We start from the raw sequence: 14,290 nt of genomic DNA on the forward strand, positions 1-14,290 counted from the left end.
TCATGGAGTTGACCTAAGAATTTGGAGAGGTGTTTTTAGAACTCAGAGGTAAGGGGGAAGGCTAGAGAGGGCTATTCTTCTACTGAAGCAACAATAATCTTTTTTAACTCACTGTGACCAACAACCATTTAAATAAATACAGTTGCATATTTCATATGTCAATTTATTTTTCTCAAAATTATTTATTATTTTTTATTATGGAAGCAAAACCAATTTATATATCTATATCTATATATATATCTATATATATATATATATCTATATATATATATATATCTATATATATATATATATATATATATATATATATATATATATATATATATAAACAGTGTCAAAACGGTAAAGCAGTATATGTAAGTCTGAGGACGGGGGTGAAACCCTGAAACGTCACTTAGTAAAATTTTGCAGATTGTAAACGGAGAGTGCCTGCCTTTTTCTTGGATTATATATATATATATATATATATATATATATATATATATAGATATAAATATATATATAGATATATATATAGATATATATATAGATATATAGATATATATAGATAGATATATATATATAGATATATATATATATATAGATATATATATATATATATATAGATATATATAGATAGATATATATATAGATATATATATTTTGTGTATATATATATATATATTATACATAGATAGATAGACAGTATTTTTTACTTAAATAGTTAACTTCAAACATTTGAATGGAATGTCACTACTTAGAAAGTGCTGGGATGGGAATGTGATAAAGGGGAGGTCTGCTTTGTGTTGTGGCTACAAACAAGAGGAAGCTCTGTTTTCTTTGCTGACAGTATTGTACTACTGCAAGATAAATATCTGCGGCTGTAATGTACAACAGCTAATTTATTTTCCAAAAAGGTAAGCAAACTGCTAGAGTTACACTAAATGGAGTGTTTATAGTTAGTACACTTACTTAGTATGCTTTAATATTTGAAAACAAACAGAAATATATATTCAGGAAAATGACTGTAGTAAATCTTTGTATATATTAAAACAGATCAAAGAAGTTGGTAACCTGCCAACAAAAACATACAAAGAGGCAAATAAGCCATGAATTGTTAACATTACAATCTATCTAAGGAGATTTGATAGCAGTTTGAAACAACATTTTGCTCTGGTTTTGCATCTATGTTATTCCATGGTGTTGGCTCAGCTACTGCTCTGTATCTATATTAAATACAATTATATTGCATACATGATAAAATGATGTGGTTAATTAGTAAACAAAAAGCTCTATGTAAAGCTGCATTTTTCTGTTTAGTGTAATTCTGCTTTGTAATCATAGGTCAATGTGCTAATGTTAAATTTTCTGCATCTCATATGCTAAAACCTAACATTAAAGGGGGCGATTTATCAAGCTGAGTCGGACAGGGGCACATATATGCAGCTCGCCTCTGGTGGGCTGAATTCCCCTTGCGGAATTCAGCATTGCACACAAGCGCTATTTAGCGCTTGGTGCAATCCCGCCCCCTCCTCGCGCACAGCCAATCACATGCGGGTAGGAGCTGTAAAATTCGCCACCTAAGAGGTGGAGAAAGGGTAGGGAAGAAATGGTCTAATGACCGCTTTGGCGAGAACCTGCAGTCGTAGGCAGGCGGAAGCCTGACGAAGAGCTTAATAAATCGCACCCTTAATAGTACAGCATGATGTATTGAGGGCATTTACATTTCAATTTATATTATCTAATCATGTTTCATCTATGAAACAGCAATAAATAAAACCCTCTTGTAGTACAACTTGTAGAATTAAATTGTAAAAAAGCATTGGCTATCTTTAATGCGTTACCTTCAGGAATACATTTATTTATTTATTGCATACTTTGTTCTTGCATTTAAATGCTTTTTAAGTAACCTCTACTGACAAGTACCCATAAGACAACTTTTTTTAATAGTTTGTCAGGTTAAAGGGACAATTATTACCCTGTAATTAACAGACATTTCTGGTGTGTTGCTATATAATAACATATCAGCCAAGTCTTAAAGGGACATTTAACACTTTGAGATGGTAATATAAAATGATAAATTATATATATAAAAAAACTCTACAATATACTTTCATGATTTATTTTGTCCACTTTTCCTGTAATTTAATTCTTCCTGTAAGAAATGGAAGTGCAGAATTTTATTATTATTATTATCAGGTATTTGTAGAGCGCCAACAGATTCCGCAGCGCTGTAAACATAGTTGGTATACAGGATAGCTTTTGCAGGGATCAAGGGGGTAGAGGGCCCTGCCGAGAGTTTCACTGTTGTAGTCGGCTCTTATGAAGGCGATCTGCAAACAGCTGGGCTCATTGGCTTACATTCTAAGGAGTTCAAGGGGAAAGCAATGTAGTTAGGAAAGGTTAGTGTTGGTTGTAAGCATCCCTGAATAGTAGAGTTTTTAGGGAGCGCTTGAAGCTGTTAAACTAGGGAAGAGTCTTGTGGAGCGAGGCAGGGAGTTCCACAAGATGGGGGCCAGTCTGATCGAAGGGGACGGGAGGGGGAGTATCAGGAGACAAGTTCTGAGATGTAGGGGGGAGCAGTGCAGTTGAGAGCTTTGTATGTCAGAGTGAGGATTTTGTGTTTAATCCTAGAGACAAGAGCAAGCCAGTGAAGGTATTGGCAGAGAGGTGCAGCAGATGAAGAGCGACGAGTAAGGAAGGTAAGCCTGGCAGAGGCATTCATAATGGATTGTAAAGGAGCTATGCGGCAGCTAGGTAGACCAGAGAGGACGTAGTTGCAGTAGTCGAGGCGGGAAAGGATGAGAGAGTGGATTAAAATCTTAGTTGTATCTTGTGTAAGGAAATGTCTAATTTTAGAGATGTTTTTAAGGTGGAAGCGGCAGGCTTTAGCCAAGCACTGAATGTGAGGAGTGAAGGAAAGATCTGAGCCAAGTTTGATCCCAAGACATCGGGCATGCGGGGTAGGAGTAATGATGGAATTATCAACAGTTATAGAAATTTTGGGGGTGGAGACATTGGAAGAAGGGGGGAAAATAAGGAATACAGTTTTGGAGAGATTTAGCTTAAGGTAGTGAGAGGACATCCAAGATGAGATATGAGAAAGACAGTTAGTGACATGGGTTAGTAAGGAAGGAGGTAGGTCTGGTGCAGAGAGGTAGATTTTGGTGTCATCGGTATACAAATGATATTGAAACCCATGGGACTTTATTAAGGAACCTAATGATGACGTGTAGATTGAAAAGAGAAGGGGACCGAGGACAGAGCCTTGAGGTACCCCAACAGAAAGTGGTAACGGGGCAGAGGATGCTCCGGAGAAGGCTACACTAAATGTACGGTTAGTCAGATAGGAAGAGAACCACGAGAGAGCTGTGTCGCAGATGCTGAAGGATTAGACGGTTTGGAGCAGAAGAGGGTGGTCAACAGTGTCAAAGGCTGCAGACAGGTCAAGGAGGATAAGCAGAGAGAAGTGGCCTTTGGATTTTGCTGTAAGTAGGTCGTTGGTAACCTTGACAATTGCTGTCTCTGTAGAGTGATGGGGACGAAATCCAGATTGCAGTGGGTCAAGAAGAGAGTTTAGTGTAAGGAAATGGGATAGATGTGCGTATACTAGCTTTTCGAGGAGCTTTGAGGCAAGAGGGAGTAGGGAAATAGGGCGGTAGTTGCATGGGGAGGTTGGATCGAGGGAAGGTTTTTTGAGGATAGGTGTGACCAGTGCATGTTTTAGAGATTAGGGAAATATACCAGTGCTGAGGGAGAGGTTGAAAATGTGTGTGAGTATGGGGGTGAGGGTAGAAGAGAGGGAGGGGAGTAGCTGTGAGGGGATGGGGTCGAGGGGACAGGTAGTGAGGTGGGAGGACAGTATAAGGGCAGAAACTTCATCCTTGTTAACAGGGGCAAAAGATCTGCATTTTTGGATATTTGGGTTTTGGATGATTGTGAGCTTTTGAGGGGGTGGGAGATTGGTAGCATGTTGAGAGCTGATTTCACTTCTGATGGAGTCAATTTTGTTATTGAAGTGGCTGGCAAAATCTTGAGCACTATAATATAACATAGAACACTGTTATATTCCACACAGCCATTGGCTGCACACTCTAGTGACCTATTTATAACTGTACCTAATTGGCCACAGCAGATAATGTAACCTAAGTTACAACATGGCAGCTCCCATTGTTTTATAGATACTAACATTTTACACTTATTTTGTCCCTATTTAAATTACTAAAGAAACTTTAAAAAATACATCTACACGTTATTCTCAGACTAATCTTTGAATACCTCATTCTATGAAGCATTTATTTAGTGTTTAAAGGGACAGTCTACACCAGAATTTTTATTGTTTTAAAAGATAGATAATCCCTTTATTACCCATTCCCCAGTTTTGCATAACCAACACAGTTATAATAATATACTTTTAACCTCTGTGATTATCTTGTATCTAAGCCTCTGCAAACTGCCCCTTTATTTCAGTTCTTTTGACAGACTTGCAGTCTATCCAATCAGTGCCTGCTCCCAGATAACTTCACGTGCACGAGCACAGTGTTATCTATATGAAATACGTGAACTAACACCCTCTAGTGATGAAAAACTGTTAAAATGCAATCTGAAAAGAGGTGGACTTCAAGGTCTAAGAAATTAGCATATTAACCTCCTAGGTTAAGCTTTCAACTAAGAATACCAAGAGAACAAAGCAAAATTGGTGATAAAAGTAAATTGGAAAATTGTTTAAAATTACATGCTCTATCTGAATCATGAAAGTTTATTTTAGCCTAGACTGTCCCTTTAATGTTTGAAAAACAAATTAACATCCTTTTTACTGCAATTATTTATTAATAGCCAAACTCCACCAACTATTTGCCTTATATGGAGGAGCCAATCTGAGCTTTAGTCTGCAGATAACATGGCTACCCACTGTCATAATATTAGTATAAAGTACACTGTTTTTCAGTTTGCTTTCTGATCAATCTAATTAGGGATATATATATATTTATATCAGAGTTAGCCTACATAAGTCATCAGGGTGCAGTTTTAGTTATGGGAATTAGAAATTGCTCAATTTTCAGAGCTAACTTAGATGAAAATGGGACACAATTAATAATGAAAGCAAATTGCAAAGTTGTGCATAGCTAAACATTTTATATACAAATCTCATGGTGTTTACTGTCTAATCAGAGAGAGCGCAGCTAATTAGAGACTTAATTGTCTAATCCAATAAACATAGATTACGAGTGGAGCACAAACGTTTGCATGTGAGCGATAAAGGGTTTATTGCGGGGTTTGTGCTTGTCAGGCTTACCATTCGTATTTCAAGTTGAAAGTAAACGTGATCGATTGAGCGCAATGACAATTTATGCTAGTCAGAATGATTAACGTGACTTCAGAGCTCTGGTTAGCTATTTCAGGAAACTCAAAAGTTGCACACAACACATCTAAAGTATATTACAAAGTACAGTTACACTCATAATAACACTATCTAATAAAAATGATTAAAAACAAATATTGCACAGAAAAGTTATAAAGGGGCCTATCTATCAAGCTCCGAATGGAGCTTGACAGCCTGTGTTTCCGGCGAGCCCGCAGGCCCGCATACAATTGTATGTTCTACCTAAATCCTGAAAGAAACATTTTGAGTTTAATGTCCCTTTAAATATCAGGAGATTTCTCAAATACCAGAAAATAAAGCTCAAAACTGATATATACTATAACTCTCAGATTTCAATCTCAACAGTCCATCATCTAATCTGTAAGATAAATTGTCAGCAAATGTTAAAATACGTAAGCACACTTATCTCTTTTTCAAATAAATCTGTGCTCCAATTAACTCACATTAATGCATTTGGCAACGCCTTATTGATTTGAACCCAAAGTGTTCTATTTCTTTGTACCTTAGATTTCTTTATTTGTTAAAGGACCAGTCAACACAGTAGATTTGCATAATCAACAAATGCAAGATAACAAGACAATGCTATATCACTTAGTCTGAACTTCAAATGAGTAGTAGATTTTTTTTCAATTTAAAAAGTTATGTCTATTTCCAGTCCCCCTGTACCATGTGACAGCCATCAGCTATTCACAAATGCATACACGTATCATGTGACAGCCATCAGCCAATCACAAATGCATACACGTACCATCTGACAGCCAGCCATTCATAAATACATACACGCTTATTCTTGCACATGCTCAGTAGGAGCTGGTGACTCAAAGTTTAAATATAAAAAGACTGTGCACATTTTGTTAATGGGAGTAAATTGGAAAGTTGTTTAAAATAGCATGCTCTATCTGAATAAATGAAAGTTTAATTTTGATTGAGTGTCCCTTTAACCAACATCATTTATGACACTTTTGTACTGTTTGAAGGCATTTTTGTGAGCTTATATCCTACACTGCTTTGAAAATAACAGGATGGAATTTGCTCCAACATTGATAACCATGGAATAAACAATTTGAGTATTTAAAACATGTTCTGCTGTAAATATAATAGAACACAAATCCTTAGCCATGGTATGTGGTCAATTCATTTTTATTGCTTCAATAAAGAACTGTTTACCTCATACTGACTTTAATGGTACAATAAATACATTTTTATTGCATACCAGCAGAGCCCCTCATATATCTTTATGTTGATAATAGCGCATTGCTGACCACACAAGTTTTAGGACAAGAAAGACAAATTTAGAAAAAGGATAAATGATAAATATAGTAAGTACATGAAGTGTACTTACGATATTTGTATACAGCAATAATATTGTAACTATAAACTTGAAACCTAAAGCTTCTTAGAAGATTGGCATACCAATAAATATATTCTTTAAACAGTATTTGTTTTTACAGAATATTTTACATTTATATGATTATTTCTTATTTCAAAAAGACAGACAACTAGAAGTTTTAGCACAGTGCTAAAGTATTTTAAAAGATGTTAAAGGAATATTACATTCATTTTTTTATGAGAGAAAAAATATTCACTGCATTTCAAATTATCTGCATGCAAAATATGTTTTAAAACTGTATTTTTGTTAAAATATATATTTTTTTAAGGTCTAGAGCATACCTCTTGGAAAGCCTGTTCATTGCCTTTTGCTGTGACCAATTAGAGTCATTATTCATTATTATGGCCCTTTGAACACACATACACTCACCCAGTACCCATTCAGATCCATCAGCAAGGTGAAAAAAGCCAGTCAGCATTATATATAATGAGTTTACTGTGCTTTGCTATGATCTTTTTGGATTTACCATATTTTTGTGGGATTGCACTATGGTCTTGGTCACAGCAAAGGAGAGACAAAGTGTATGCCTGAACAAGTCTAGGGGGGCGATTTATCACGGCCCAAATGGGCCATATACCCCTGTTTCCATGAGAGCCTTCGGGCTCACCGGAAACAGGAGTTAAGATGCTCCTTAATTTGTCCCCTGCCTCTGAAGCTTCAGACATCAATCCGCCCGATCTCATACGATCGGGTTGATTGACACCCCCTGCTTGCGGCCAATCCTACCTATTGTATCTCCTTTGATTGTGGACCATTAGAAGTAGCAGTAAATTAGTATATACCAGCAATGGCAAACCTTGGCAGAACTACATTTCCCATAATGCTCGACTGGACTGCAGAGGGCCTAAGCATCATGGGAAATGTAGTTCTAAGCAATATCTATTTAGTTTGTAGATCGTTCAGGCAATTTTGCAACAACTTTAGGCTACATAATTTGACTTCCACCTACTCTAGGGAGTGTGAGGAAAGCAAAAAACAAAACAAAACAAAACAAAACAAAGCACACACACATATATAATATATATATATATATATATATATATATATATATAAACAGAAGAAAACAGCACTGGGCTAGACAGCAAAATATGTCCTTTGTTCAAGCAACTTTTCTTCTGTTTATGTTTGTAATTTCCCTCAGCACCCTGGCCAAGGAACCAAGTTTGTGAGAGTGCACCTGTCTCTAACTGTATATATATATATATATATATATATATATATATATATATATATATATATATATATATATATATATATATATATATATATATATATATATATATATATAACAGCAAAAGCAAGGAAAATAAATAATAAATGCATATTGCAATGTCGTTGCATTTTCATGAATTTATTAATTTACAGGGATTAATTTACAGGGTTTAATGGCCTTTCAGTTGCTGATATATATACTATGCCATTGACTTAAAGGGACACTGAATTAAAAAAAATTATTTCGTGATTCAGATAGAGCATGCAATTTTAAGTAACTTTCTAATTTACTCCTTTTATAAATTTTTCTTTGTTCTCTTGCTATCTTGATTTGAAAAAGAAGGCATCTAAGCTTTTTTTTGGTTCAGTCACTGGACAGCACTTTTTTTATTGGTGGATGAATTTATCCACCAATCAGCAAGGACAACCCAGGTTGTTCACCAAAAATGGGCCGGCATCTAAACTTACATTTTTGCATTTCAATTAAAAATACCAAGCGAATGAAGACAATTTGATAATAGGAGTAAATTAGAAAGTTGCTTAAAATTGCATGCTCTATCTGAATCACGAAAGAAAAAAATTGGGTTCAGTGTCCCTTTAAATTACCCTTTATTAATCAATTAACTTTTGAGTACAAATTACATCATATATTTTTTAATATTGTCTAAAACTCTGCACTCAACAAACATTTCAACTGTGTTAACCAATTATATTTAATTTTTGTTAACTTTTTTTTATCACTCTAACAGTCTAACTTCAATTCATTTTAGGTTGTGTAAACTGCATTATAAACTGCTATGGGATCTAGCCAGCTGTTGTATAAATCCAGCAATCTTCCATCAATTTTGGATACCTATAAACCATCAAATCTCAGTAAACAGGTATTATTATCATTATTATTTTTTATTATTTTTTCAGTGTCATATGCTGTCATTTTGTTTGTCTGTTGCCATATTATTTAAATGTTACATTTTATTTGCTATAATTAAATGTAGATTTCCGTTAAAACCTATTTTACTATTTATTGAAAATCAACGAAGATTTAAATTATTATTCTCATCTCTAGAGTATTTATAAATTATAGAACTGTAGATATTAGTCATTGATAAGTATTACCGTTTCAATATTTACATTTTCCACTTTCAGCCAGGAAAAAGTACAGTAAAGGATAAGAATAAATAACTGATATATTATTTTTCAGCAAGGTACAGCAAATCAATTTTAATAAACCAATGCAAAAGTGACACATCATCACAAATTGATAAATTGTCTAGCTCCATAAAATATGTGCAATTCAGATTCAGACAAAAAAATCACTAATGTTGCTATATTATTTGCGTTCATTTAAAAAAACAAAACAAAACATGGCCCTTTTAATGAATAAAGAAAGGAATGAATAAAAGTACAGGAAAAATGTAGTTTCTTCTTTGATGCCATAAAAACAATTACACTGAAGGCAGGGAAAGCTTTTCTGCAGGCAGAAAAGTGTTAAGGTTTAGGAATCAATTTATCAAGCTCCGTATAGAGCTTGATGCCCCCTTGTTTCCAAGTTATAAAGCAGCGGTCTAAAGACCGCTGCTCCGTAACTTGTCCGTCTGCTCTGAGGCGGCGGACAGAAATCAACCCAATCAAATACGATCGGGTTGATTGACACCCCCCTGCTAGTGGGGGTGGCATTGCACAAGCAGTTCACAAGAACTGCTGGTGCAATGATAAATGCAGACAGCGTATGCTGTCGGCATTTATCGATGTGCATCGTATCATGTCCGCTCACACATTAATAAATATACCCCTTAGAGTTCAAATGTACACTATTTTAGCCCCTTAACGACCACGATGTACACAGTACGCCGCTGGTCATTAAGGCATTGTCTGGTTATAGTAGCGCTATTAGACCCTTCCTCCCTCCTGAAGGCTTGCTAAAATAGCGCAGTCTTACTGCTGGCAGCGAGACCGCGCTATTGAAAAAGTCACCCAGATAGAAAGACCAGCGGTGTTTAAGGGACATAAAACCCCCAAAATTTTTTCATGATTTAGGTAGAACATACAATTTTAAACAACTTTCCAGTTGACTTCTATTATCAAACTTCGCTTTCTTGCTATACTTTGTTGAAAAGCAGGAAGGTACGTTCATGAGCGTGCATGCGTCTGCAGCACTAAATGGCAGAAGCTTTGCAACAATGTTATACATTACAAAGAGAACTAGATGGGTGTTACTAATCTCAATATCTCTTCAACAAAGAATAACAAGGGAACAAAGCAAATTTGATAATGGAAGTAAATTGTGAACGTTTTAAAAATTGTATACTCTGAATCATGAAAGAAAATGTGTGGGTTTCATGTCCCTTTAATATACAAATAAATACCTCCCAACATTTCCAAATTTAAGAGTAGTGTGTTATGTGGTGGGCAGAAACAGGGATGGGGAGTGGCTTAAAAAACATCATGAGACAGATGTAATGAAAAACACTTCATCTACTCATCTACACAGGGGCGTATTAAGGCAAAGGCCAACAAGGCCGGTGCCTAGGGCAGCATATTTTTAAGGGGCAGCAGAATTTTGAGTCCCTAGGGCAACTCTACTGAACTCAGGGCCGGGTGGCTAAATTTTGCTTAAATAACTGTCAATCACCATAGAAGATTTTTAAGGTTAAACAACTACCTACTGACAAACTATCATACAGTGAAGGATATTTTTTTCTTTTATAAACACTTTAATCATCTGACTTGCAAAATAATGTCTTAATATATATATAAATACGCCCCTGCATCTACATATAGAAAAATCCTGTAAATCCTGTGTCATAAATATATATATTTAAATACTCAGCAATTTAACACTCACTGAGAGACTGTAAGCCTAATGTAAATCCCCAAATCCTGATACACACACTGCAGAGCCTATACAAACGTGCACACACCACAGCACACACTAGAAAGCATACACACACAAAATACCCACAGGGGCCGAATTATCAAGCTCCGAATGGAGCTTGATGCCCCTGTTTCCGCGTGAGCCTTCAGGCTCGCCTGAAACAGCAGTTATGAAGCAGCGGGCTGAAGACCGCTGCATCATAACTTGTCCGCCTGCTCTGAGGCTGCGGACATCAATCCGCCCGATCCTATACGATCGGGCTGATTGACACCCCCTGCTAGCGGCCGATTGGCTGCTAATCTGCAGGGGGCAGCATTGCACAAGCAGTTCACAAGAGCTGCTTGTGCAAAGATAAATGACGACAGCGTATGCTGTTGGCATTTATCGATGTGCGGTGGACATGATTACGCTACATCGTATCATGTCCGCTCGCACTTTTATAAATCGGCCCCACAGTCTCAAATAAACAGCAAACAATAGTGAAAATATGAGTTTTCTATGGCTTATTAAACTACATTAGAGTCTTTTTAAAAAAAAGAAAAAAAAAGTCACAGGCCTGCTAACCCTGTCAATTAACCAGTGTCCTAAGTGAGTGGGGTGCTGGAACATTAAGAAATAGTATGGGAATATGAATGCAGATATATTGGAGGCATAACATTGGTTTGTTTGTGTTTGAGTGAGGCTGATGACAATCCAGAAAATAAACGTCTATTATGTGTTTGATCTGGGTGCGCACTATATGAGGACAAATTAAGTTAAACTTATTAAGCACCTGTCACAGTCAGCACCAGAGGGCCACCTAGTAGCACAGTAATCCGCTATGCACTTGGTGTCAGAGATGGTCAACACCCGGCACCGAACAGTACCAACATGACCCACCTCAGAGATCTGCAGATGATCACACTGATTGCAAAATGTTAACGTTTATTTTAATGGAGCAGGGAGCAGTATCAGGAGCAGCAATAGAGGAGCCCCATGCCTGCGTCGGTCGCTGCAATTCAATAACATATACATGCTGCTGTACTTGGCTCAGTTACTTTGGCAGGTGCAGCAGCAGGTATATGTTATTGGAAGAGAATGTGCGTCACGTGACAACATAGGAGCCAATAGAAAACCTTTTTTTTTTTTTTTTTACTAGTTGTGCAGCGTTGAGTGGCCTGGGGGGAACTGAAGGGTATCTGTGTGGGACCCGTGCAAATCAGGACATAAGGGAGGTATGAAATAAAAATTCCTTTGTGGAATAAAGGATTGATAAGGATCAGTAAATACAGTAGATTTGCATAATCAACAAATGCATGATAAATATACATTGTAATAGCACTTAAGGGCCGATTTATTAATGTCCGCCCCACATCGATAAATGCCAACAGCTGCTTCTTAATTTATGTTTCCGGCAAGCCTGAAGGCTCGCGCAGAAACAGCAGCATACGCTGCTTCTTAAATCGGCCCCCTAATCTGAACTTCAAATGAGTAGTAGATTTTTTCTGACAAATTTCAAAGTTCTGTCTATTTCCACTCCCCCTGTATCATGTGACAGCCATCAGCCAATCACAAATGCATATACATATATTCTGTGAATTCTTGCACATGCTCAGTAGGAGCTGGTGACTCAAAAAATGTAAATATAAAAAGACTGTGTACATTTTGTCAAAAAAGTAAAGTGTCTGAATCATGAAATGGGTTTCCACACAGAACTAAACATGTTTAAATATTTTTTGCATGAAAAAAGGTTGTTAAAGGTGATTTGATTTTGAAGCTAACTAGAAGTGCATGTCTGTAGGTGACTGGTCTCACACTTTTAAGCTCATACTACTTTATTTTTGAACAGTGACATACATCACAAGCATAAAAATGAAGCATTAGGTTTACGGGAAAAAAAAACTACATTTTCAGCTGCTCTCTTTTTGATGCAAAAAAACTAAAACAACAAAACAACAACAACAAAAAAATAACTTCCAGTTTGGTAACAATACAATTCCTATAAAAATTGTTATACACATAAAGTTGTTTACTATTCAAGGTTTACTACGATGACAATACTTATTTAGTCATTTGTTAGAAGTTTTACAATTATAAAAGCAAGTTGTAAGCCACAGATGTATGTATTTGTTTTTGGTTAGTGAATCATGCAGAGATATGAAAAGGCAAATTACAATTATTTATAGTGCAACGTGTGCAATGATGTAGTTTTGTATAACCTAAAAGGGACATGATATCTATATGGTGTAGCACTAGAAAGTGAAAATGTCACATCCCATTGTAAAGAGACTTTAAGCAGTCAATCAGGATGCTAGCCCTGCCACTTACAATTAAGTGTGCATCTGGCATGTGCAGTCACAGTCATGTTATATCCCTTCTCAGTTTAAGGAAGTTTACTATGAAATATTGTGAGATTTCAGTAAGATCACACAAGATAACAGTACAGCAAAGTGTGGCATCAGCACTGATTAACCCCTTGTGCCAATTAGACGTAGGCATTACGCCACACAGTACTTTACCCAGTATACTTTGTTGACGTGGTACCTGCATCCAACACAGAGGCAAATGCTGCAGTCCCCACTGTTAGCTTAGACAGCGGAGACTGTAGCTAGGGTCAGAAAGCATCTGTCTTCATATATCAAGTGATTGTTGATGCTCAGTGGGAGCATTGGGAGGGAAGGAGGGAGGTGGGTGGATCAGCCCAGCAGAGGAGGGAGGTGGGAGGGGCGTGGTTCCCTACACTGCAGGAAAAAAGTTTATAATGGGAGGAGGAATGGAGCCCTACAAAATGGGCTGGAGGGGGGACTTTACACTACAGAAACAGAAGCAATATTGGAGGGGGATTGGGTTCCACTCTACTAAAGAAAAGAAAATTAATAAATAGAAAAAAAAAAATTAAAAATACATATAATTTGTTACTGGCAGACTATATGCCAGTAACAAAATTGCCGGTCAGTAGTAGGAGTGGGGAGTGTTAGAGAGCTGTTTTAAAGGGGGTTCAGGGAGGTAGGTAGGTAAGAGTTAATGTTAGGGTTCCCTACACTACAGAAATTAAAAAACTATATTTAAAAAAATCCCTATAATGCCCAGTAGCAGACAACCTGCCAGTACGTAAGATGTTGACCTCCGGGGGGTTAAGAGGGAAGAGAGCTGTTTGGGAGGGATCAGGTAGGGATCAGAGGTGGGAGGTGTCAAGTGGGAGGGCAATCTCTACACTACAGCAAAAAATAACCTTACAAGCTAACTGATTAACCCCTTCATAGCCAAAAATTTCAAATGTGGTGCACAGCTGCAATTAGCGGCCTTAATTGCTAAAAACCAACTCATATCAACCAATCGTTATGAATCACATAAGAGTATCAGAGTTCTGCATTCAGCAGAATACACTCCAGTTTCTAAAGGGGAGTGGAAACAATGCAACTTTCAGAGTTAAATTACATGAAAAACTTTTAAAATAAATAATGAACGTGTA

At 36.6% G+C, this 14,290-nt stretch overlaps 1 protein-coding gene across 1 annotated transcript in view; it reads left to right on the forward strand.

The window, feature by feature from the left end:
- The first annotated feature begins 787 nt into the window (after window positions 1–787).
- LOC128656900 (uncharacterized) overlaps window positions 788–14,290 on the forward strand; it is a 351,437-nt gene continuing 337,934 nt past the window's right edge. Inside the window, exons 1-2 of the mRNA XM_053711069.1 lie at window positions 788–896; window positions 8,735–8,845. Of these exons, the coding sequence (XP_053567044.1) occupies window positions 8,762–8,845 (84 nt within the window). The 5' untranslated portion in view covers window positions 788–896; window positions 8,735–8,761. The remainder of the gene's footprint in view (window positions 897–8,734; window positions 8,846–14,290) is intronic.

The sequence above is a fragment of the Bombina bombina genome, chromosome 4, assembly GCF_027579735.1.
Source record: "Bombina bombina isolate aBomBom1 chromosome 4, aBomBom1.pri, whole genome shotgun sequence".
Lineage (NCBI taxonomy): Eukaryota > Metazoa > Chordata > Amphibia > Anura > Bombinatoridae > Bombina > Bombina bombina.